Raw genomic sequence first — 17,931 nt, 5'->3', positions numbered from 1 at the left:
CTGTCATGGTTGTCTCTGGCACTGTCATGGTGGCGTCTGGCACTGCCATGCCTCTAGCACTACCATGGTTGCCTCTAGCACTGTCATGGTTGCCTCTGGCACTGTCATGGTTGCCTCTGGCACTGTCATGGTTGCCTCTGGCACTGCCATGGTTGCCTCTGGCACTGCCATGCCTCTAGCACTACCATGGTTGCCTCTAGCACTGTCATGGTTGCCTCTAGCACTGTCATGGTTGCCTCTGGCACTGCCATGGTTGCTGGTAAACCATTTGTATTCCTGCTGCGAATTATATAATCACTTCTTATCCATATAAGAGCGAGTTGGGTTTGAGTGAAACAAGAGCTGCCTCTCATGGTCCAATAAACCCTCTTTAGTTTCCTCTATTGTCACTGTATTACGTAGTGTGAAGTGCAGCAGGTAACTACTGTGCCTGTAATATGGTTTACGCTTGCACAGTCTATTGTTTTTCCAGAAGCAAACAAAAAAAATGGGGAAACAAGAAAAGGATTGCTAAGTGCTATTTTCATCTCAAACTTTGTTGCGATTAGGAAAATTTATTGGGTTAAAGTCTTTCTGTTGGTTCTTGGGTGATATATCTTCCATTAAGTTAATTGCTTTTGGGTCGTCTTATCAGGCGAGGTTCCTGGTCTGGTGCCTCCGTCTGGAATTTACTGATGTTCACGATGCAATAGTCAGGTTGTGGGGCACGCGGCTCCTGCACCCTGGCCCCGCCTCCACCGTCAACTGGTGCCAGCCCTGCACCTCAGCCCTGCACCCAAGCCCTGCCCCCAGGGTGACTCGGGTGCCAGTCATTTACACTGATCGTCCCTACTGGGTGAATCTAGGGGCCAGTCCTGCACCCTAGAGTCACCCCTGTAAGCACAACTAGGGGTGCCCAACCAGCTCGATGTCTTCAGAATTCCTTGGAGGACTCAGTAGGGTCCCCAAGGTTGAATAGCTTTATAGCATATCGTAGACTAGGGGTATGGCATACGCGGCTGGTGTTCACCAGCTCGCTGGTTCGATCCCCGCATTGCTCCAAATGTTTTTTTGCATCAATAGATCACGTCATTATGACTTCCTTGTGTATTTCAAGGGAGAGTGTGGTGGAGCGTGCCATCACCCACACCACAGTGCACGCCGGCTATTCCTATGGCTCTAGATCGATGTCTCTAGATTCCTTAGAAGACTCAATAGGGCCACAAATTGAATCGCTTTTAGCATAATAATAATAATAAAAATAATAATGATAATGATTATCATAATTCCAAAGAGAGCCTTCCAGACTGAGCACCATCCGGCCATAACGGAGCACCATCAAGAGAGGCTCCGTTGTGACTTATGACCGGATGGGGCTCCGTTGTCGCTTCATTGTGCTCCATTTTGACTCGATGGTGTTCAGTAAAAGCCGTAGCGGCGTCCGTAGCGGCGTCCGTAGCGGCGTCGAGCGCGGTGCTTGTGTATCCGTCATTGTCCGGGAGGGAGGCGGCGGCGCGTCAGAGGAAGAGTTAGGGCCCTCACGGGCAGCCGTGTTTAGCGCGCCTTAATGCCCCGCTGGGAGACTTCGTGCCACTAACTTGAGTCTCCTCTGACTAATGGGTCGGCGTCCGGAGACTCGCTGGCCGTCCGCGATGACCAGCTGGTGGACAGTTACCAGCTGGTGGACAGTTACCAGCTGGTGGACAGTTACCAGCTGGTGGACAGTTACCAGCTGGTGGACAGTTACCAGCTGGTGGACAGTTACCAGCTGGTGGACAGTTACCAGCTGGTGGACAGTTACCAGCTGGTGGACAGTTACCAGCTGGGGGACAGTTACCAGCTGGTGGACAGTTACCAGCTGGTGGACAGTTACCAGCTGGTGGACAGTTACCAGCTGGGGGACAGTTACCAGCTGGGGGACAGTTACCAGCTGGTGGAAAGTTACCAGCTGGTGGACAGTTACCAGCTGGTGGACAGTTATCTGCTGGTAGACAGTTACAAGCTGGTGGACAGTTACCAGCTGGGGGACAGTTACCAGCTGGGGGACAGTTACCAGCTGGAGGACAGTTACCAGCTGGTGGACAGTTACCAGCTGGAGGACAGTTACCAGCTGGTGGACAGTTACCAGCTGGTGGACAGTTAAACCTGTCCTGTTAAAAATAACGTCGCAGAAATGAAAATAAATTTGGGATTTTTGTTTTCAACAACAGTTAGTTAAGGGTCCTCTAGTAGGTTAGGTGGGCAGGAAATTGTCATAAAGTTTCAAAATGTTATGAAAACCGTTAATTGAAAGTTTCCTCTCCTAACCTTTCCGAGTAAGCCGGAGGACTCAAACAGAAAATGGGACAGTACGCCACTTTTGTGAGTCGGTTTCATGTCAAATTACGTCCACTTTTGGCCATAGCGCGCATACGAGCCAAAAGTGACGTCATTTTTAAGAGGACGGGTTGGTCAGTTACCAGCTGGTGGATAAGCAGATGGGAGGATCTATCTTGAGGTTATCTTGAGATGATTTCGGGGCTTAGCTTCCCCACGGCCCGGTCCTCGACCAGACACATCCCCCCAGGAAGCAGCCCGTAGCAGCTGTTTAACTCCTAGGTACCTATTTACTGCTAGGTAAGAGGGGCATCAGGGTGACAGAAACATTTTGCCCATTTGTCTCCACCTCCACCGGGGATCGAACCCGGAACCTCAGGACTACGAATACGAAGCGCTGTCTACTCAGCTGTCAGGCGCCCAAACGCCTAAGGATACTCAACCTGTTGATACTCTCCAACTGGTGGACGGGCTTTAGCCTCTCTCTCTGTTGAAGGGTGGCCGGCTGTGCCCGGGTCTCTTTCTCCCCCCTAACTCCCAATTTCCCCAATCTTTCACCCCTCCTCTCTCCCACCCCCCCCCAACCCTATTCTACTCTCTTCAGTATTCCACTCTTTCCTTCTTGTCCTATCGCTATCTGTCTGTCTGTCTCTGTATTTCCCTGTGTCTGTCTATCTCTGTATTTCCCTGTGTCTGTCTGTGTTGTTGATTGTCACTGTTCTTCTGTTTTTCCTGTCTCTCTCTTTGCCCTGGGCGACCCGTTCTCTCTACAGGCCTCTATCTGTCTCTGTCTCTCTGCATGTCTGTCTCTGCATGTCTGTCTCTGCATGTCTGTCTCTGCATGTCTGTCTCTGCATGTCTGTCTCTGCATGTCTGTCTCTCTCGGAATTTTTGTAATGGTCTAATCGGCTGGTCCGCCGGTGGACCGGCTGGTCCGCCGGTGGACCGGGTAGTCCGACGGTGGCCCGGGTGGTCCGCCGATGGACCGCAGGTGTTAGGAACCTAACGGTGTGAAACATTAAAAACATTTATTTGTTGGCCAAGTGCTTTGAGACGGGTCGGTCCTTGGGACGGGGCGGGCGTTGGGACGGGGTGGGCCTTGGGACGGGGCGGTCCTTGAGACGGGGTGGGCCTTGGGACGGGGCGGTCCTTGAGACGGGGTGGGCCTTGGGACGGGGCGGTCCTTGGGACGGGGCGCTCCTTGGGACGGGGCGGTCCTTGGGACGGGGCGCTCCTTGGGACGGGGCGGTCCTTGAGACGGGGCGCTCCTTGAGACGGGGCGGTCCTTGGGATGGGGCGCTCCTTGGGACGGGGCGCTCCTTGGGACGGGGCGCTCCTTGAGACGGGGCGGTCCTTGAGACGGTGCGCTCCTTGAGACGGTGCGGTCCTTGAGACGGGGCGGTCCTTGGGACGGTGCGGTCCTTGGGCCGGGACGCTCCTTGGGACGGGGCGCTCCTTGGGACGGGGCGCTCCTTGTGACGGGGCGCTCCTTGAGGGAGACTTTCACGTCGTGGGAAGATCATCTGTTCTGTGTCGTTACGGCCAAAGGAGGAACAGCAGAAAATTTATGTTAATTTTTTCCCGAGATCTGAGAGAGAGAGAGAGAGAGAGAGAGAGAGAGAGAGAGAGAGAGAGAGAGAGAGAGAGAGAGAGAGAGAGAGAGAGAGAGAGAGAGAGAGAGAGAGAGACAGAGAGAGAGAGAGAGAGAGAGAGAGAGAGAGAGAGAGAGAGAGAGAGAGAGAGAGAGAGAGAGGGAGAGGGAGAGAGAGAGAGAGAGAGAGAGAGAGAGAGAGAGAGAGAGAGAGAGAGAGAGAGAGAGAGAGAGAGAGAGAGAGAGAGAGAGAGAGAGAGAGACGTGGATCTGTGGCTAAAGTTGTGTCGGAGTTAGGGTGGTCAGTCCGTCTGGATGCTGGAGGCATCAATGTTTCAGGAAGGGTCAAGCCAGGGCGGGAGGGAAGGACAGGGGATGGAGCAGGATTGAGGGAAGGTAAGGGGGGGATGGAAGGGCAGGAGGAGGGAAGGAAACAGTTGGGGGAGGAGGGGGAGGGAGGGGGAGAAGGGGGGATGGGGGGGGGGGGAGGGGAGAAGGGCGATGAAAAATGGACATTGTGAATAAGGAATTATACTTTTAGGATTCGAGAAGTTGGTGGTGACATTTATGCTCGGGATATTTAGGCTTTTTCTTTGTGCGAGTTTCTTTTGCCGGTGAATATATGTTGGTGGAGGAGATAACGCGTTCATGTATTACTTAATGTCTCTCTGTCTCTCTGTCTCTCTCTGTCTCTCTCTGTCTCTCTGTCTCTCTGTCTCTCGGTCTCTCTCTGTCTCTCTCTGTCTCTCTGTCTCTCTCTCTGTCTCTCTCTCTCTCTCTGTCTCTCTCTCTCTGTCTCTCTCTCTGTCTCTCTCTCTGTCTCTGTCTCTCTCTCTCTCTCTCTCTCTCTCTCTCTCTCTCTCTCTCTCTCTCTCTCTCTCTCTCTCTCTCTCTCTCTCTCTCTCTCTCTCTCTCCCTCTCTCTCTCTTTCTCTCTCTCTCTCTTTCTCTCTCTCTCTTTCTCTCTCTCTTTCTCTCTCTCTCTCTCTCTCTCTCTCTCTCTCTCTCTCTCTCTCTCTCTCTCTCTCTCTCTCAGCTATGAGCTAGCAACTGTAGCCTGGAGGTCAGTATACTTCACGCACCTCTACTCTACCAAACACCGTAATATCAGGTAATATCAGGGCTCCTGTAGATAATGCAAAGTTTACAAGGTACTGAAATTTTCAGAGCATTTTTTTCAAAAGCCAGAAACTTTGTACATAAAAATTAGAACTTTTGGGATCCCCGAAAGTCCTTGAAAATCATGGATATGATAGCAGGCCGCCTGGCATCCGGTTTGGACAAGTCCTCGAAATTTTTCATCTGTGGGTTGAAGAGTCGCGCTCTTGTAAGCTGTGTGCTGGAGAGGCATGTTGGCCCTGGATGGCGTGTACGTGGAACATGCAGAGGTGTGTGTGTGTGTGTGTGTGTGTGTGTGTGTGTGTGTGTGTGTGTGTGTGTGTACGCCAGGCTGTCCGTAGCGTGTGTGTGGGTACGGCAGGATATCTGAAGCGTGTGTGTGGGTACGGCAGGATATCTGAAGCGTGTGTGTGGGTACGGCAGGATATCTGAAGCGTGTGTGTGGGTACGGCAGGATATCTGAAGCGTGTGTGTGGGTACGGCAGGATATCTGAAGCGTGTGTGTGGGTACGGCAGGATATCTGAAGCGTGTGTGTGGGTACGGCAGGATATCTGAAGCGTGTGTGTGGGCACGCCAGACCTACTCGTAGTATATATAGGTACGCCAGACCTACTCGTCGCTTTTCTGCGTATGTTAAGCCTTCGTTTAACGTTTGAGGGTTGACTAGGCCTCCTTGCAGCGTTGGTAGAGTCCAAGTGGCCGCGTGTTCTGCTTCCTACTGACTAGCCTAACCTCACGGAGTCCAAATACCCAACTTTGCATTACAAAAATGCTTTACTATTTCCAACAGGTAATGTGTTTATATGAGGAGCGAAGATATAATGACTTGCCTCAAGGTATTGGAGTCGGGTGTGTAATTACCTAAGTGTAATTACCTAAGTGTAGTTACAGGATGAGAGCTACGCTCGTGGTGTCCCGTCTTCCCAGCACTCTTTGTCATATAACGCTTTGAAACTATTGACGGTCTTGGCCTCCACCACCTTCTCACCTAACTTGTTCCAACCGTCTACCACTCTGTTTGCGAAAGTGAATTTTCTTATATTTCTCCGGCAGCATTGTTTCGTTAGTTTATATCTATGACCTCTTGTTCTTGAAGTTCCGGGTCTCAGGAAATCTTCCCTATCGATTTTTATCAATTCCTGTTACTATTTTGTACGTAGTGATCATATCGCCTCTTTTTCCTTCTATCTTCTAATTTTTTCCATATTTAATGCCTCTAACCTCTCCTCGTAACTCTTGCCCTTCAGTTCTGGGAGCCACTTAGTAGCATGTCTTTGCACCTTTTCCAGTTTGTTGATGTGCTTCTTAAGATATGGGCACCACATAACCGCTGCATATTCTAGCTTTGGCCTAACAAAAGTCGTGAACAATTTCTTCAGTATTTCTCCATCCATGTATTTAAAAGCAATTCTCAAGTTAGAAAGCGTGGCATAGGCTCCTCGCACAATGTTCCTAATGTGGTCCTCAGGTGACAGTTTTCTATCTAGAACCACTCCTAGATCTCTTTCTTTATCAGAATTCTTTAAAGATTTCTCACTAGGTTGTGTGGAGTCTATGTTCTCATATTCCACATTCCATAACCTGGTATATATTCACATTAAATTCCATTTGCCAAGTGGTGCTCCATATACTTATTTTGTCCAGGTCATCTTGAAGGGCATGACAATTATCTAAGTTTCTTATCCTTCCTATTATCTTAGCATCATCAGCAAACATGTTCATATAATTCTGTATACCAACTGGTAGATCATTTATGTAGACAATAAACATCACTGGTGCAAGAACTGAACCCTGTGGTACTCCACTTGTGACATTTCTCCAGCCCGATACATTGCTTCTGATTACTGGTGTGTGGCAGGGTATTGGAGTGTGGGGTGTGGTTGTGTATTGTAGTGTGGCAGGGTATTGGAGTGTGGTGTGTGTGGCAGGGTATTGGAGTGTGTGCAGTGACTAGTGTGGTGATTTTGTGTGGGGGGGGGGGGGTGTGGGGAGGAGTGGCAGGAAGGGGTGACAGTGGAGGTAATTACCGGGGTAATGGGTGAAGGGCTGAGGGAGAGATCGACTCTTCCCCATTATGTACCTGTATCACTGATGGGGTGTCACCTCACATGTCCCCAACACCTGATCCTTGCTTCCCTAACTACCTCCACCTGACCCGCCCCAACCGCTACAACCTGCTCTGTGTCTCCTCCAGCCTTACTACCTAATCATTGGTCTCCCCCCTCGGAACCACCTGATGCTTGTCCCTCCGCCCCCCACCCCCACCAGCGCCACACCCACCACCAGTGTGTTGTGTCAGAGTGTTGTGTCAGAGTGTTGTGTCAGAGTGTTGTGTCAGTGTGTTGTGTCAGTGTGTTGTGTCAGTGTTGTGTCAGTGTGTTGTGTCAGTGTGTTGTGTCAGTGTTGTGTCAGTGTGTTGTGTCAGTGTTGTGTCAGTGTGTTGTGTCAGTGTGTTGTGTCAGTGTTGTGTCAGAGTGTTGTGTCAGTGTGTTGTGTCAGAGTGTTGTGTCAGTGTGTTGTGTCAGTGTGTTGTGTCAGTGTGTTGTCAGTGTTGTGTCAGTGTGTTGTGTCAGTGTGTTGTGTCAGAGTGTTGTGTCAGAGTGTTGTGTCAGTGTGTTGTGTCAGTGTGTTGTGTCAGTGTTGTGTCAGTGTGTTGTGTCAGTGTGTTGTGTCAGTGTGTTGTGTCAGAGTGTTGTGTCAGAGTGTTGTGTCAGTGTGTTGTGTCAGTGTGTTGTGTCAGTGTGTTGTGTCAGTGTGTTGTGTCAGTGTTGTGTCAGTGTGTTGTGTCAGAGTGTTGTGTCAGTGTTGTGTCAGTGTGTTGTGTCAGTGTGTTGTGTCAGTGTGTTGTGTCAGTGTGTTGTGTCAGTGTGTTGTGTCAGTGTGTTGTGTCAGTGTTGTGTCAGTGTGTTGTGTCAGAGTGTTGTGTCAGAGTGTTGTGTCAGTGTGTTGTGTCAGTGTGTTGTGTCAGTGTTGTGTCAGTGTGTTGTGTCAGAGTGTTGTGTCAGTGTGTTGTGTCAGTGTGTTGTGTCAGGGTGTTGTGTCAGTGTGTTGTGTCAGTGTATTGTGTCAGTGTGTTGTGTGAGAGTGTTGTGTCAGAGTGTTGTGTCAGTGTGTTGTGTCAGTGTGTTGTGTCAGTGTGTTGTGTCAGTGTGTTGTGTCAGTGTTGTGTCAGTGTGTTGTGTCAGAGTGTTGTGTCAGTGTTGTGTCAGTGTGTTGTGTCAGTGTGTTGTGTCAGTGTGTTGTGTCAGAGTGTTGTGTCAGTGTGTTGTGTCAGAGTGTTGTGTCAGTGTGTTGTGTCAGTGTTGTGTCAGAGTGTTGTGTGAGAGTGTTGTGTCAGAGTGTTGTGTCAGAGTGTTGTGTCAGTGTGTTGTGTGAGAGTGTTGTGTCAGAGTGTTGTGTGAGCGTGGGGCGGCCGGAGCAAGAGCTGCAGATCCAGGGTGAAGCAGCAAAGAATCCAATCATCGCGTCCTCCCCCTTTTAGATCCGTAATTTCCCAAAAGTTTAAGCTGAAAAAAATCCTTTCTCCAAGTCGCTAAGTAGACATCACTTACAGTTACAAAAAATGAGAAAAATTGAGAGTCAAATCAATTATTCGGAATTTCATCTCGAGTAAAGGGGGAAACACAAGGGGAGAGGGGGAAAGGGGGAGGAGTGAGGGGGGGAGAGAAGGGGTGTGAGGGGGGAGAGAAGGGGGTGAGAGGGGGGAGAGAAGGGGGTGTGTGAAGGGGGGAGGTGTGCGTGCCTGTCTCTACCAGACAACTCCAGTCTAGGCATCCAAGTGTTCGCCCGTGTATTTGCTCTCCGAATTTAACGCAAAGAAAATATTGTATATTTACGTTTCTTACGGAATTTTGATTGGGCCGAGTGACAAAAGTGGGGGGGGGGGGCTCTCAGGGCAGTGGTGGGGACTCTCAGGGCAGTGGTGGGGCTCTCAGGGCAGTGGTGGGGGCTCTCAGGGCAGAGGTGTAGGAGCAGTGGTGGGGGCTCTCAGGGCAGTGGTGTAGGAGTAGTGGTGGGGGCTCTCAGGGCAGAGGTGTAGGCGTAGTGGTGGGGGCTCTCAGGGCAGAGGTGTAGGAGTAGTGGTGGGGGCTCTCAGGGCAGTGGTGTAGGCGTAGTGGTGGTGGGCTCTCAGGGCAGAGGTGTAGGAGTAGTTTGGGGGCTCTCAGGGCAGAGGTGTAGGAGCAGTGGTGGGGGCTCTCAGGGCAGTGGTGTAGGAGTAGTGGTGGGGGCTCTCAGGGCAGAGGTGTAGGCGTAGTGGTGGGGGCTCTCAGGGCAGAGGTGTAGGAGTAGTGGTGGGGGCTCTCAGGGCAGTGGTGTAGGAGCAGTGGTGGGGGCTCTCAGGGCAGTGGTGTAGGAGCAGTGGTGGGGGCTCTCAGGGCAGTGGTGTAGGCGTAGTGGTGGGGGCTCTCAGGGCAGTGGTGTAGGCGTAGTGGTGGGGGCTCTCAGGGCAGTGGTGTAGGAGCAGTGGTGGGGGCTCTCAGGGCAGTGGTGTAGGAGCAGTGGTGGGGGCTCTCAGGGCAGTGGTGTAGGCGTAGTGGTGGTGGGCTCTCAGGGCAGAGGTGTAGGCGTAGTGGTGGGGGCTCTCAGGGCAGTGGTGTAGGAGCAGTGGTGGGGGCTCTCAGGGCAGTGGTGTAGGCGTAGTGGTGGGGGCTCTCAGGGCAGTGGTGTAGGAGTAGTGGTGGGGGCTCTCAGGGCAGAGGTGTAGGCGTAGTAGTGGGGGCTCTCAGGGCAGAGGTGTAGGAGTAGTGGTGGGGGCTCTCAGGGCAGTGGTGTAGGAGTAGTGGTGGGGGCTCTCAGGGCAGAGGTGTAGGCGTAGTGGTGGGGGCTCTCAGGGCAGAGGTGTAGGAGTAGTGGTGGGGGCTCTCAGGGCAGTGGTGTAGGAGTAGTGGTGGGGGCTCTCAGGGCAGAGGTGTAGGCGTAGTGGTGGGGGCTCTCAGGGCAGAGGTGTAGGCGTAGTGGTGGGGACTCTCAGGGCAGTGGTGTAGATCCATTCCTCTTGGCATAAATCCAGTGTAGCAGCGCCAGTCAGAGCCGAGCTCCTGTGCCGGGTAAGTCCACTAGGGGCTCACCATAGCCCGTGCTACTTGCAGTTTGTTGTTCCCAGCAGCTGACTCTACAACAACAACAACAACAACAACAACAACAACAACAACAACAACAACAACAACAACAACAACAACAACAACAGGTAGCCGCGCATTAGAGGTTGAGATGTGAGTCTGGTCGTCACCACACACTTACACCTCTGGTCCTCACTACACACTCACACCTCTGGTCCTCACCACACACTCACACCTCTGGTCCTCACCACACACTCACACCTCTGGTCCTCACTACACACTCACACCTCTGGTCCTCACCACACACTCACACCTCTGGTCCTCACTACACACTCACACCTCTGGTCGTCACCACACACTCACACCTCTGGTCCTCACCACACACTCACACCTCTGGTCCTCACTACACACTCACACCTCTGGTCCTCACCACACACTCACACCTCTGGTCCTCACTACACACTCACACCTCTGGTCCTCACCACACACTCACACCTCTGGTCCTCACTACACACTCACACCTCTGGTCCTCACCACACACTCACACCTCTGGTCCTCACTACACACTCACACCTCTGGTCCTCACCACACACTCACACCTCTGGTCCTCACTACACACTCACACCTCTGGTCCTCACTACACACTCACACCTCTGGTCCTCACTACACACTTACACCTCTGGTCCTCACTACACACTCACACCTCTGGTCCTCACTACACACTCACACCTCTGGTCCTCACTACACACTCACACCTCAGGTCGTCACCACACACTCACACCTCTGGTCCTCACCACACACTCACACCTCTGGTCCTCACTACACACTCACACCTCTGGTCCTCACTACACACTCACACCTCTGGTCCTCACCACACACTTACACCTCTGGTCCTCACTACACACTCACACCTCTGGTCCTCACTACACACTCACACCTCTGGTCCTCACCACACACTCACACCTCTGGTCCTCACCACACACTCACACCTCTGGTCCTCACCACACACTCACACCTCTGGTCCTCACTACACACTCACACCTCTGGTCCTCACCACACACTCACACCTCTGGTCCTCACTACACACTCACACCTCTGGTCCTCACCACACACTCACACCTCTGGTCCTCACTACACACTCACACCTCTGGTCCTCACCACACACTCACACCTCTGGTCCTCACTACACACTCACACCTCTGGTCCTCACCACACACTCACACCTCTGGTCCTCACTACACACTCACACCTCTGGTCCTCACCACACACTCACACCTCTGGTCCTCACTACACACTCACACCTCTGGTCCTCACTACACACTCACACCTCTGGTCCTCACCACACACTTACACCTCTGGTCCTCACTACACACTCACACCTCTGGTCCTCACTACACACTCACACCTCTGGTCCTCACCACACACTCACACCTCTGGTCCTCACTACACACTCACACCTCTGGTCCTCACCACACACTCACACCTCTGGTCCTCACTACACACTCACACCTCTGGTCCTCACCACACACTTACACCTCTGGTCCTCACTACACACTCACACCTCTGGTCCTCACTACACACTCACACCTCTGGTCGTCACCACACACTCACACCTCTGGTCCTCACCACACACTCACACCTCTGGTCCTCACTACACACTCACACCTCTGGTCCTCACCACACACTCACACCTCTGGTCCTCACTACACACTCACACCTCTGGTCCTCACCACACACTTACACCTCTGGTCCTCACTACACACTCACACCTCTGGTCCTCACTACACACTCACACCTCTGGTCGTCACCACACACTCACACCTCTGGTCCTCACCACACACTCACACCTCTGGTCCTCACTACACACTCACACCTCTGGTCCTCACCACACACTTACACCTCTGGTCCTCACTACACACTCACACCTCTGGTCCTCACTACACACTCACACCTCTGGTCGTCACCACACACTCACACCTCTGGTCCTCACCACACACTCACACCTCTGGTCCTCACTACACACTCACACCTCTGGTCCTCACCACACACTCACACCTCGACAAAACACTCAGGACAGTGTGAAAGACTTGGTATAAATCTTTACATAAGACACACACAAACATAAGTGTGTGTGTGTGGGGTTTTATCCTAAACTAAGCTAATAATAAATAACTATAATACAATAATAATAAATTAATAATAATAATAATAATAATAATACCAATAATAATTATAATTATGATAATAATAACAATTATGATATTAATAAATTTAATAATAATGTTAATAATATTAATAAAAATAATGATGAGAAAATCAGTACGAGCCGAGAAGAGGATTCGAACCTGTGCACGAAGCACACGCCTTGGATCACTACTCCAAAATATGGTCAAAGCAATGCACCCTGGCTAGCTGTGGTCCCCATACACCCTGGCTGTGGTCCCCATACACCCTGGCTGTGGTCCCCATACACCCTGGTTGTGGTCACCATACACCCTGGCCTTAGACCACTAAACCATGACATGGTCAAAAGCAGTGCACCCCGTGAGGGGGGCGGCAGGGTGCCCCGTGAGGGGTGCGGCAGGGTGCCCCGTGAGGGGGGGGGGCGGCAGGGTGTCCCGTGAGCGGGGGCGGCAGGGTGTCCCGTGAGGGGGGGGGGGTGGCACTCTGACGCGGGAAAATACTGACAGATACTCAGAATATTTTAGAAAAGCTGTGTGCGTGTGTCGGGAGCCATTTCCAATAAGACTGGTGCTGGCTGACAGATGTCTTATTGATGACAGGTCGCGCGTCTTTGGCCCTGAGCACCCCTGCCCTCCCCCGCCCAGCCCTCCCTCACTACTCACGTACCACGAATTTGCATTTGTTCCTCTGATTGAGTCTTTGTGTTATGTGTGTATATATATATATATATATATATATATATATATATATATATATATATATATATATATATATATATATATATATATATATATATGTATATATATATATATATATATATATATATGTCGTACCTAGTAGCCAGAACGCACTTCTCAGCCTACTATGCAAGGCCCGATTTGCCTAATAAGCCAAGTTTTCACGAATTAATTGTTTTTCGACTACCTAACCTACCTAACCTAACCTAACCTAACTTTTTCGGCTACCTAACCTAACCTAACCTATAAAGATAGGTTAGGTTAGGTAGGGTTGGTTAGGTTCGGTCATATATCTACGTTAATTTTAACTCAAATAAAAAAAAATTGACTTCATACATAATGAAATGGGTAGCTTTATCATTTCATAAGAAAAAAATTAGAGAAAATATATTAATTAAGGAAAACTCGGCTTATTAGGCAAATCGGGCCTTGCATAGTAGGCCGAGAAGTGCGTTCTGGCTACTAGGTACGACATATATATATATATATATATATATATATATATATATATATATATATATATATATATATATATATATATATATATATATATATATATATATATATATTATTAAATATGACCAAAAAAGTAAGATTAAAAATTCTAACACGAATTTTCTCGATCTTTCGTACGTTTCTTTTCACTGTTGGTGGTAATTCAAAAATCAATTCTCCAAAATTCATTTTTATTTCTAGTCTGACGCGACACTTGAGCGCGTTTCGTAAAACTTATTACATTTTCAAAGACTTTAGCTTACACATACACAACTGAATAGAACTTACACATCTTCGATTTGTTTATATCTACATTTGAGTGAGGTGGATGGGGTGAGGTGGTATTAATAGGGTATTAAATTCCTAAACACAAGACAGAACACGAAACAATGGGTATTGAATAGAAGTGATTGTAGAAAGCCTATTGGTCCATATTTCTTGATGCTTCTATATTGGAGCGGAGTCTTGAGGTGGGTAGAATATAGTTGTGCATTAATTGGCTGTTGATTGCTGGTGTTGACTTCTTGATGTGTAGAGCCTCGCAGACGTCAAGCCGCCTGCTATCGCTGTATCTATCGATGATTTCTGTGTTGTTTACTAGGATTTCTCTGGCGATGGTTTGGTTGTGGGAAGAGATTATATGTTCCTTAATGGAGCCCTGTTGCTTATTACATAAGCAACAGGGCTCCATTAAGGAACATATAATCTCTTCCCACAACCAACATTTCATGAGAAATTTTTTTCATTTTGGGAGAATATGAGAGTCTGGTGTTGGTGGTAATCTCTGCTTACTCTTGTTGCTTCTGTGATATATTGCTTTAAGATGTCTGTCATGTCTACCAGTTTTGCTCACCAGGTCTTACCACTCCATGAGGAGACCTCTTTATTCAGTCAGTTTCTCGGTGGTTGAGGTCCCCCAATATTTGGATTTTAGGTCTTCTTCCTCTGGCTATTGTATCTAATTTTCCCATTGCCCTTAAATTTTTTTATTGTCTATGTCAGCTTCCCGTGACAGTTTACTTCACAGCTCCTGAGCCGCTGTAGCTACACAGCTCCACAACCTCCCCTCTGTGCACTCTCTTTCTCCTTATTACTTGATTCCATTTTGTGAAGAGTTTATGTCCTTTAAAACTTGTCAGTTTCGTTTCCATTATCGCGATCACGCGCAGTTGTACTGCCACACTTTACTCTACTTCTTTATTTGTAATTCAGTCTCCATTTGTGTACACAAGTTGTGTCTTATATTAACTGGACAGCTTCTGTCTTCCCCACGAGGAGTACTTGTTCATGTGGCTGCGTGTCCGTGTGTGCTAGGGGAAGGCGGGGGGGGGGGGGTTTACTATAGTCACTATTGCCTACTTGTTTGTGTTCATGTTACATTGTTGCAATAGCCTGGGCAGCCCTACAGTCTGTCTCCTGTAATACTATGTGTTGCATGGTTAAGCTGGTCCTCCCGCTTGTTCTTGGGTTCTAGTCTCTGTTGCCAGGTTTGCTTTGTCCTTGTGCCCTGTTCGTGCCATTTTCTGGTCTCCTTCCATATCTCATTTGCTTTTCTTCTCTGAGACTTTCTGCTGCCTGCCTGCCTGCCTGCCTTCCCTCCAGTCATGTCGTGTCTTGTAAACACTCGGTGCTACTTTTTCTCATTCCTCATATATCAAACATTTCATGACTTGGGTAGTTCTTACAGCCTTTAATACTGTTGCCTTAATTATCTTCTTCCCTCTGAACGTTTCGCTGCGTCAACACATGATTGGTCTCATCTTACTCCCCAAATGTCGATTACTTTCTCTGTTTAATTTTCTGCTCTGTTATCCTACTCACATCCGTTGTGGGAACCGACCTGTGAGATTTATATTTATTTAATTTATATGAATTTATATAGAATTTATATTTACGTTAATTTATATACTTCGATAGCAATTTGTATAATGATAAGTGGACTGTATTTCTGCAATAATCTCATAATCTCACAAATCGATCCTCTACACATTAGAGGGGGTTTATATTAATTGAATTTATATATATGCAGCCAATCAAACTACAGTATTAGACTACATACATTGAAGAGGTTCCTTATCTTATTTGTACAGCAGGCCTTAGTCCACTAGGTATAACCAGGATGTAGACACCACATTTTCCCTCTTTGAGGTAGCTTCCATCACCCTGGTAACTGATGCACAAAGCATGCTTCCTCGTCTTGACCTGTCAAAAGGGTGCTAGCTATGAAGCCAGAATCCTAGTATATGACAACTATATCAGAGAAAACACTGTACAAGGAACCATGAAGACCTGGCTTAATTACCTTTAGTATGAGGCGATCTCGTGCTCTAACTGGCCCACCCTACCTAATGACATTAATGGCCATAAATGATAGATAAATGGGTTTCGGCAGAACACTTAACTTGAATTTGTTGACAGCGTGTTGATGATGGTACACCTTTGGTTTCCATAATACTTCGTCCAAGTAAAATTAACAGGAGCCGTATTTGCTCCCGTGAGCCTCTGTGGTCTCAGTACAAACAATGTCTAACACTCCATACTACTGACGCTACTGGCCGACATTGTCCAGATATAATAGGAGCCAAATTTGCTCCATGCGTCTCGGAGGTGACAACAACAATCCCTGACCACTCCCTCACCCCTGACGCTACTGGCCTACATTGTCCAGATGACAGTAAGTGATAGAAGGGTCACATTTACTCTATTTTAATTCTGATAATTAAGTTAATTTATATGAGATGTTTTTATGATGGTAAAGTCCAAAGACTAATGTATTTAAGAATAATTCCCACCATAATAGGTGGTGATTTTATAATAGTATGTGGTAATGATATCCCGTTTTCTATAGATGGTAATTCCACTATAATTACATTTTCTATGGGTAACTTGTTTATACAATACAGCAATTATTATCTGTCTGTATGATATTATTAAATGGTGTCGGATTTTCCGACATCCGTTGCTGCCTTGTCTTTATCTTCCATCATTGCTATTCTGTTGTGCAACCTATTCACGCGTGCCTCCCTTTTGCAGTTTATTTCTTTCAGTCTTCCTGTTGCTTGCAATGTTGCAAGGTTCAAGTTCAGCCTTGTGGTAGGAGTGTTTGTGTGTGTGTATTCTGACGCTTAGAGAAGGAACTATCTCTTATGGATCTTTAGGTGAGCCAGGCATTCTCTCGTTGATTAAACTAGCAAGCAGGCCTGGTCACAGACCGGGCCACGGGGACACTGATCCACGAAATCGTCAACATGTAGGTAGGGAAGACAGGGACAGGTAGTGTATGAGTGTGTGTGGGGTGAGGTTGGTTGTGTGTGGGGGGGGGGTGGGACAGTCTGATCTATACACATTAGTTCCAACCGTCTGTGACGCTGTTCATCAATGTGTATAATACACATGTTGAGTAATACATATTACTCTCAACAATTTACATTACGCTCTATACTATTTTTAAGTAAATTCCCCATGATACCTATGTATATATACGTGCATATTCATATGTTCTCCCACATGAATACATACTGGCCGGTGAGGTTGGTCCCTGGGCGCCGGTGAGTATGAACACACCAATATCACACTCAATATTAAAATGAATATCTCTATAAAATTACCAGAGCGTAATAAAAGTGTGGCGAGCGGTTGGTGGCTGTTAACGAGGCCAAATGTTGCCGTAATTACTGCTTCCAAAAACACGTCGTAATTCATTCCCCCCCCCCATGTTGGCCAGCAGCAGCACATCCCTGGCACTGTGTCTGCTGGCCGGCAGCTGCACATCCCTGGCACTGTGTCTGCTGGCCGGCAGCAGCACATCCCTGGCACTGTGTCTGCTGGCCGGCAGCTGCACATCCCTGGCACTGTGTCTGCTGGCCGGCAGCAGCACATCCCTGGCACTGTGTCTGCTGGCCGGCAGCAGCACATCCCTGGCGCTGTGTCTGCTGGCCGGCAGCTGCACATCCCTGGCACTGTGTCTGCTGGCCGGCAGCTGCACATCCCTGGCGCTGTGTCTGCTGGCCGGCAGCTGCACATCCCTGGCACTGTGTCTGCTGGCCGGCAGCTGCACATCCCTGGCACTGTGTCTGCTGGCCGGCAGCAGCACATCCCTGGCACTGTGTCTGCTGGCCAGCAGCAGCACATCCCTGGCACTGTGTCTGCTGGCCGGCAGCTGCACATCCCTGGCGCTGACTCCTGGGGAGCCGTCGAGGGTTGTACACGACACAAGTGGTTATGAAGAGTGAGGTTGTACACGGCCAGAGCAGTCACTGATGTTTATGGTTGTACACGACGTAAGAATAAAAGGGTTCAGGAAACCGCAGAAGGCATAACATGTATGAGTCAGATCCTATTTATATCGACCTTAACATATATATATATATATATATATATATATATATATATATATATATATATATATATATATATATATATATATATATATATATATATATATATATAT

General features: G+C 48.7%; 1 protein-coding gene across 1 annotated transcript; it reads left to right on the top strand.

Annotated features, from left to right (window-relative positions):
- The first annotated feature begins 17,194 nt into the window (after positions 1-17,194).
- Positions 17,195-17,713, top strand: LOC138350109 (uncharacterized). Its single transcript, XM_069300404.1, has one exon. The coding sequence runs from the start codon at positions 17,195-17,197 to the stop codon at positions 17,711-17,713; it is 519 nt and encodes a 172-aa protein (XP_069156505.1).
- Positions 17,714-17,931: the final 218 nt, after the last annotated feature.

This window comes from Procambarus clarkii, chromosome 44 (assembly GCF_040958095.1).
Source record: "Procambarus clarkii isolate CNS0578487 chromosome 44, FALCON_Pclarkii_2.0, whole genome shotgun sequence".
Classification (NCBI taxonomy): Eukaryota; Metazoa; Arthropoda; class Malacostraca; order Decapoda; family Cambaridae; genus Procambarus; species Procambarus clarkii.
The sequence above is the reverse complement of the archived record's forward strand: the minus strand, read 5'-3'. Positions and strand labels throughout refer to the sequence as shown.

Bases quoted from the DNA above. Each gene is read 5' to 3' on its own strand.
- LOC138350109 (XM_069300404.1), top strand. From the start codon at position 17,195: ATGTTGGCCAGCAGCAGCACATCCCTGGCACTGTGTCTGCTGGCCGGC.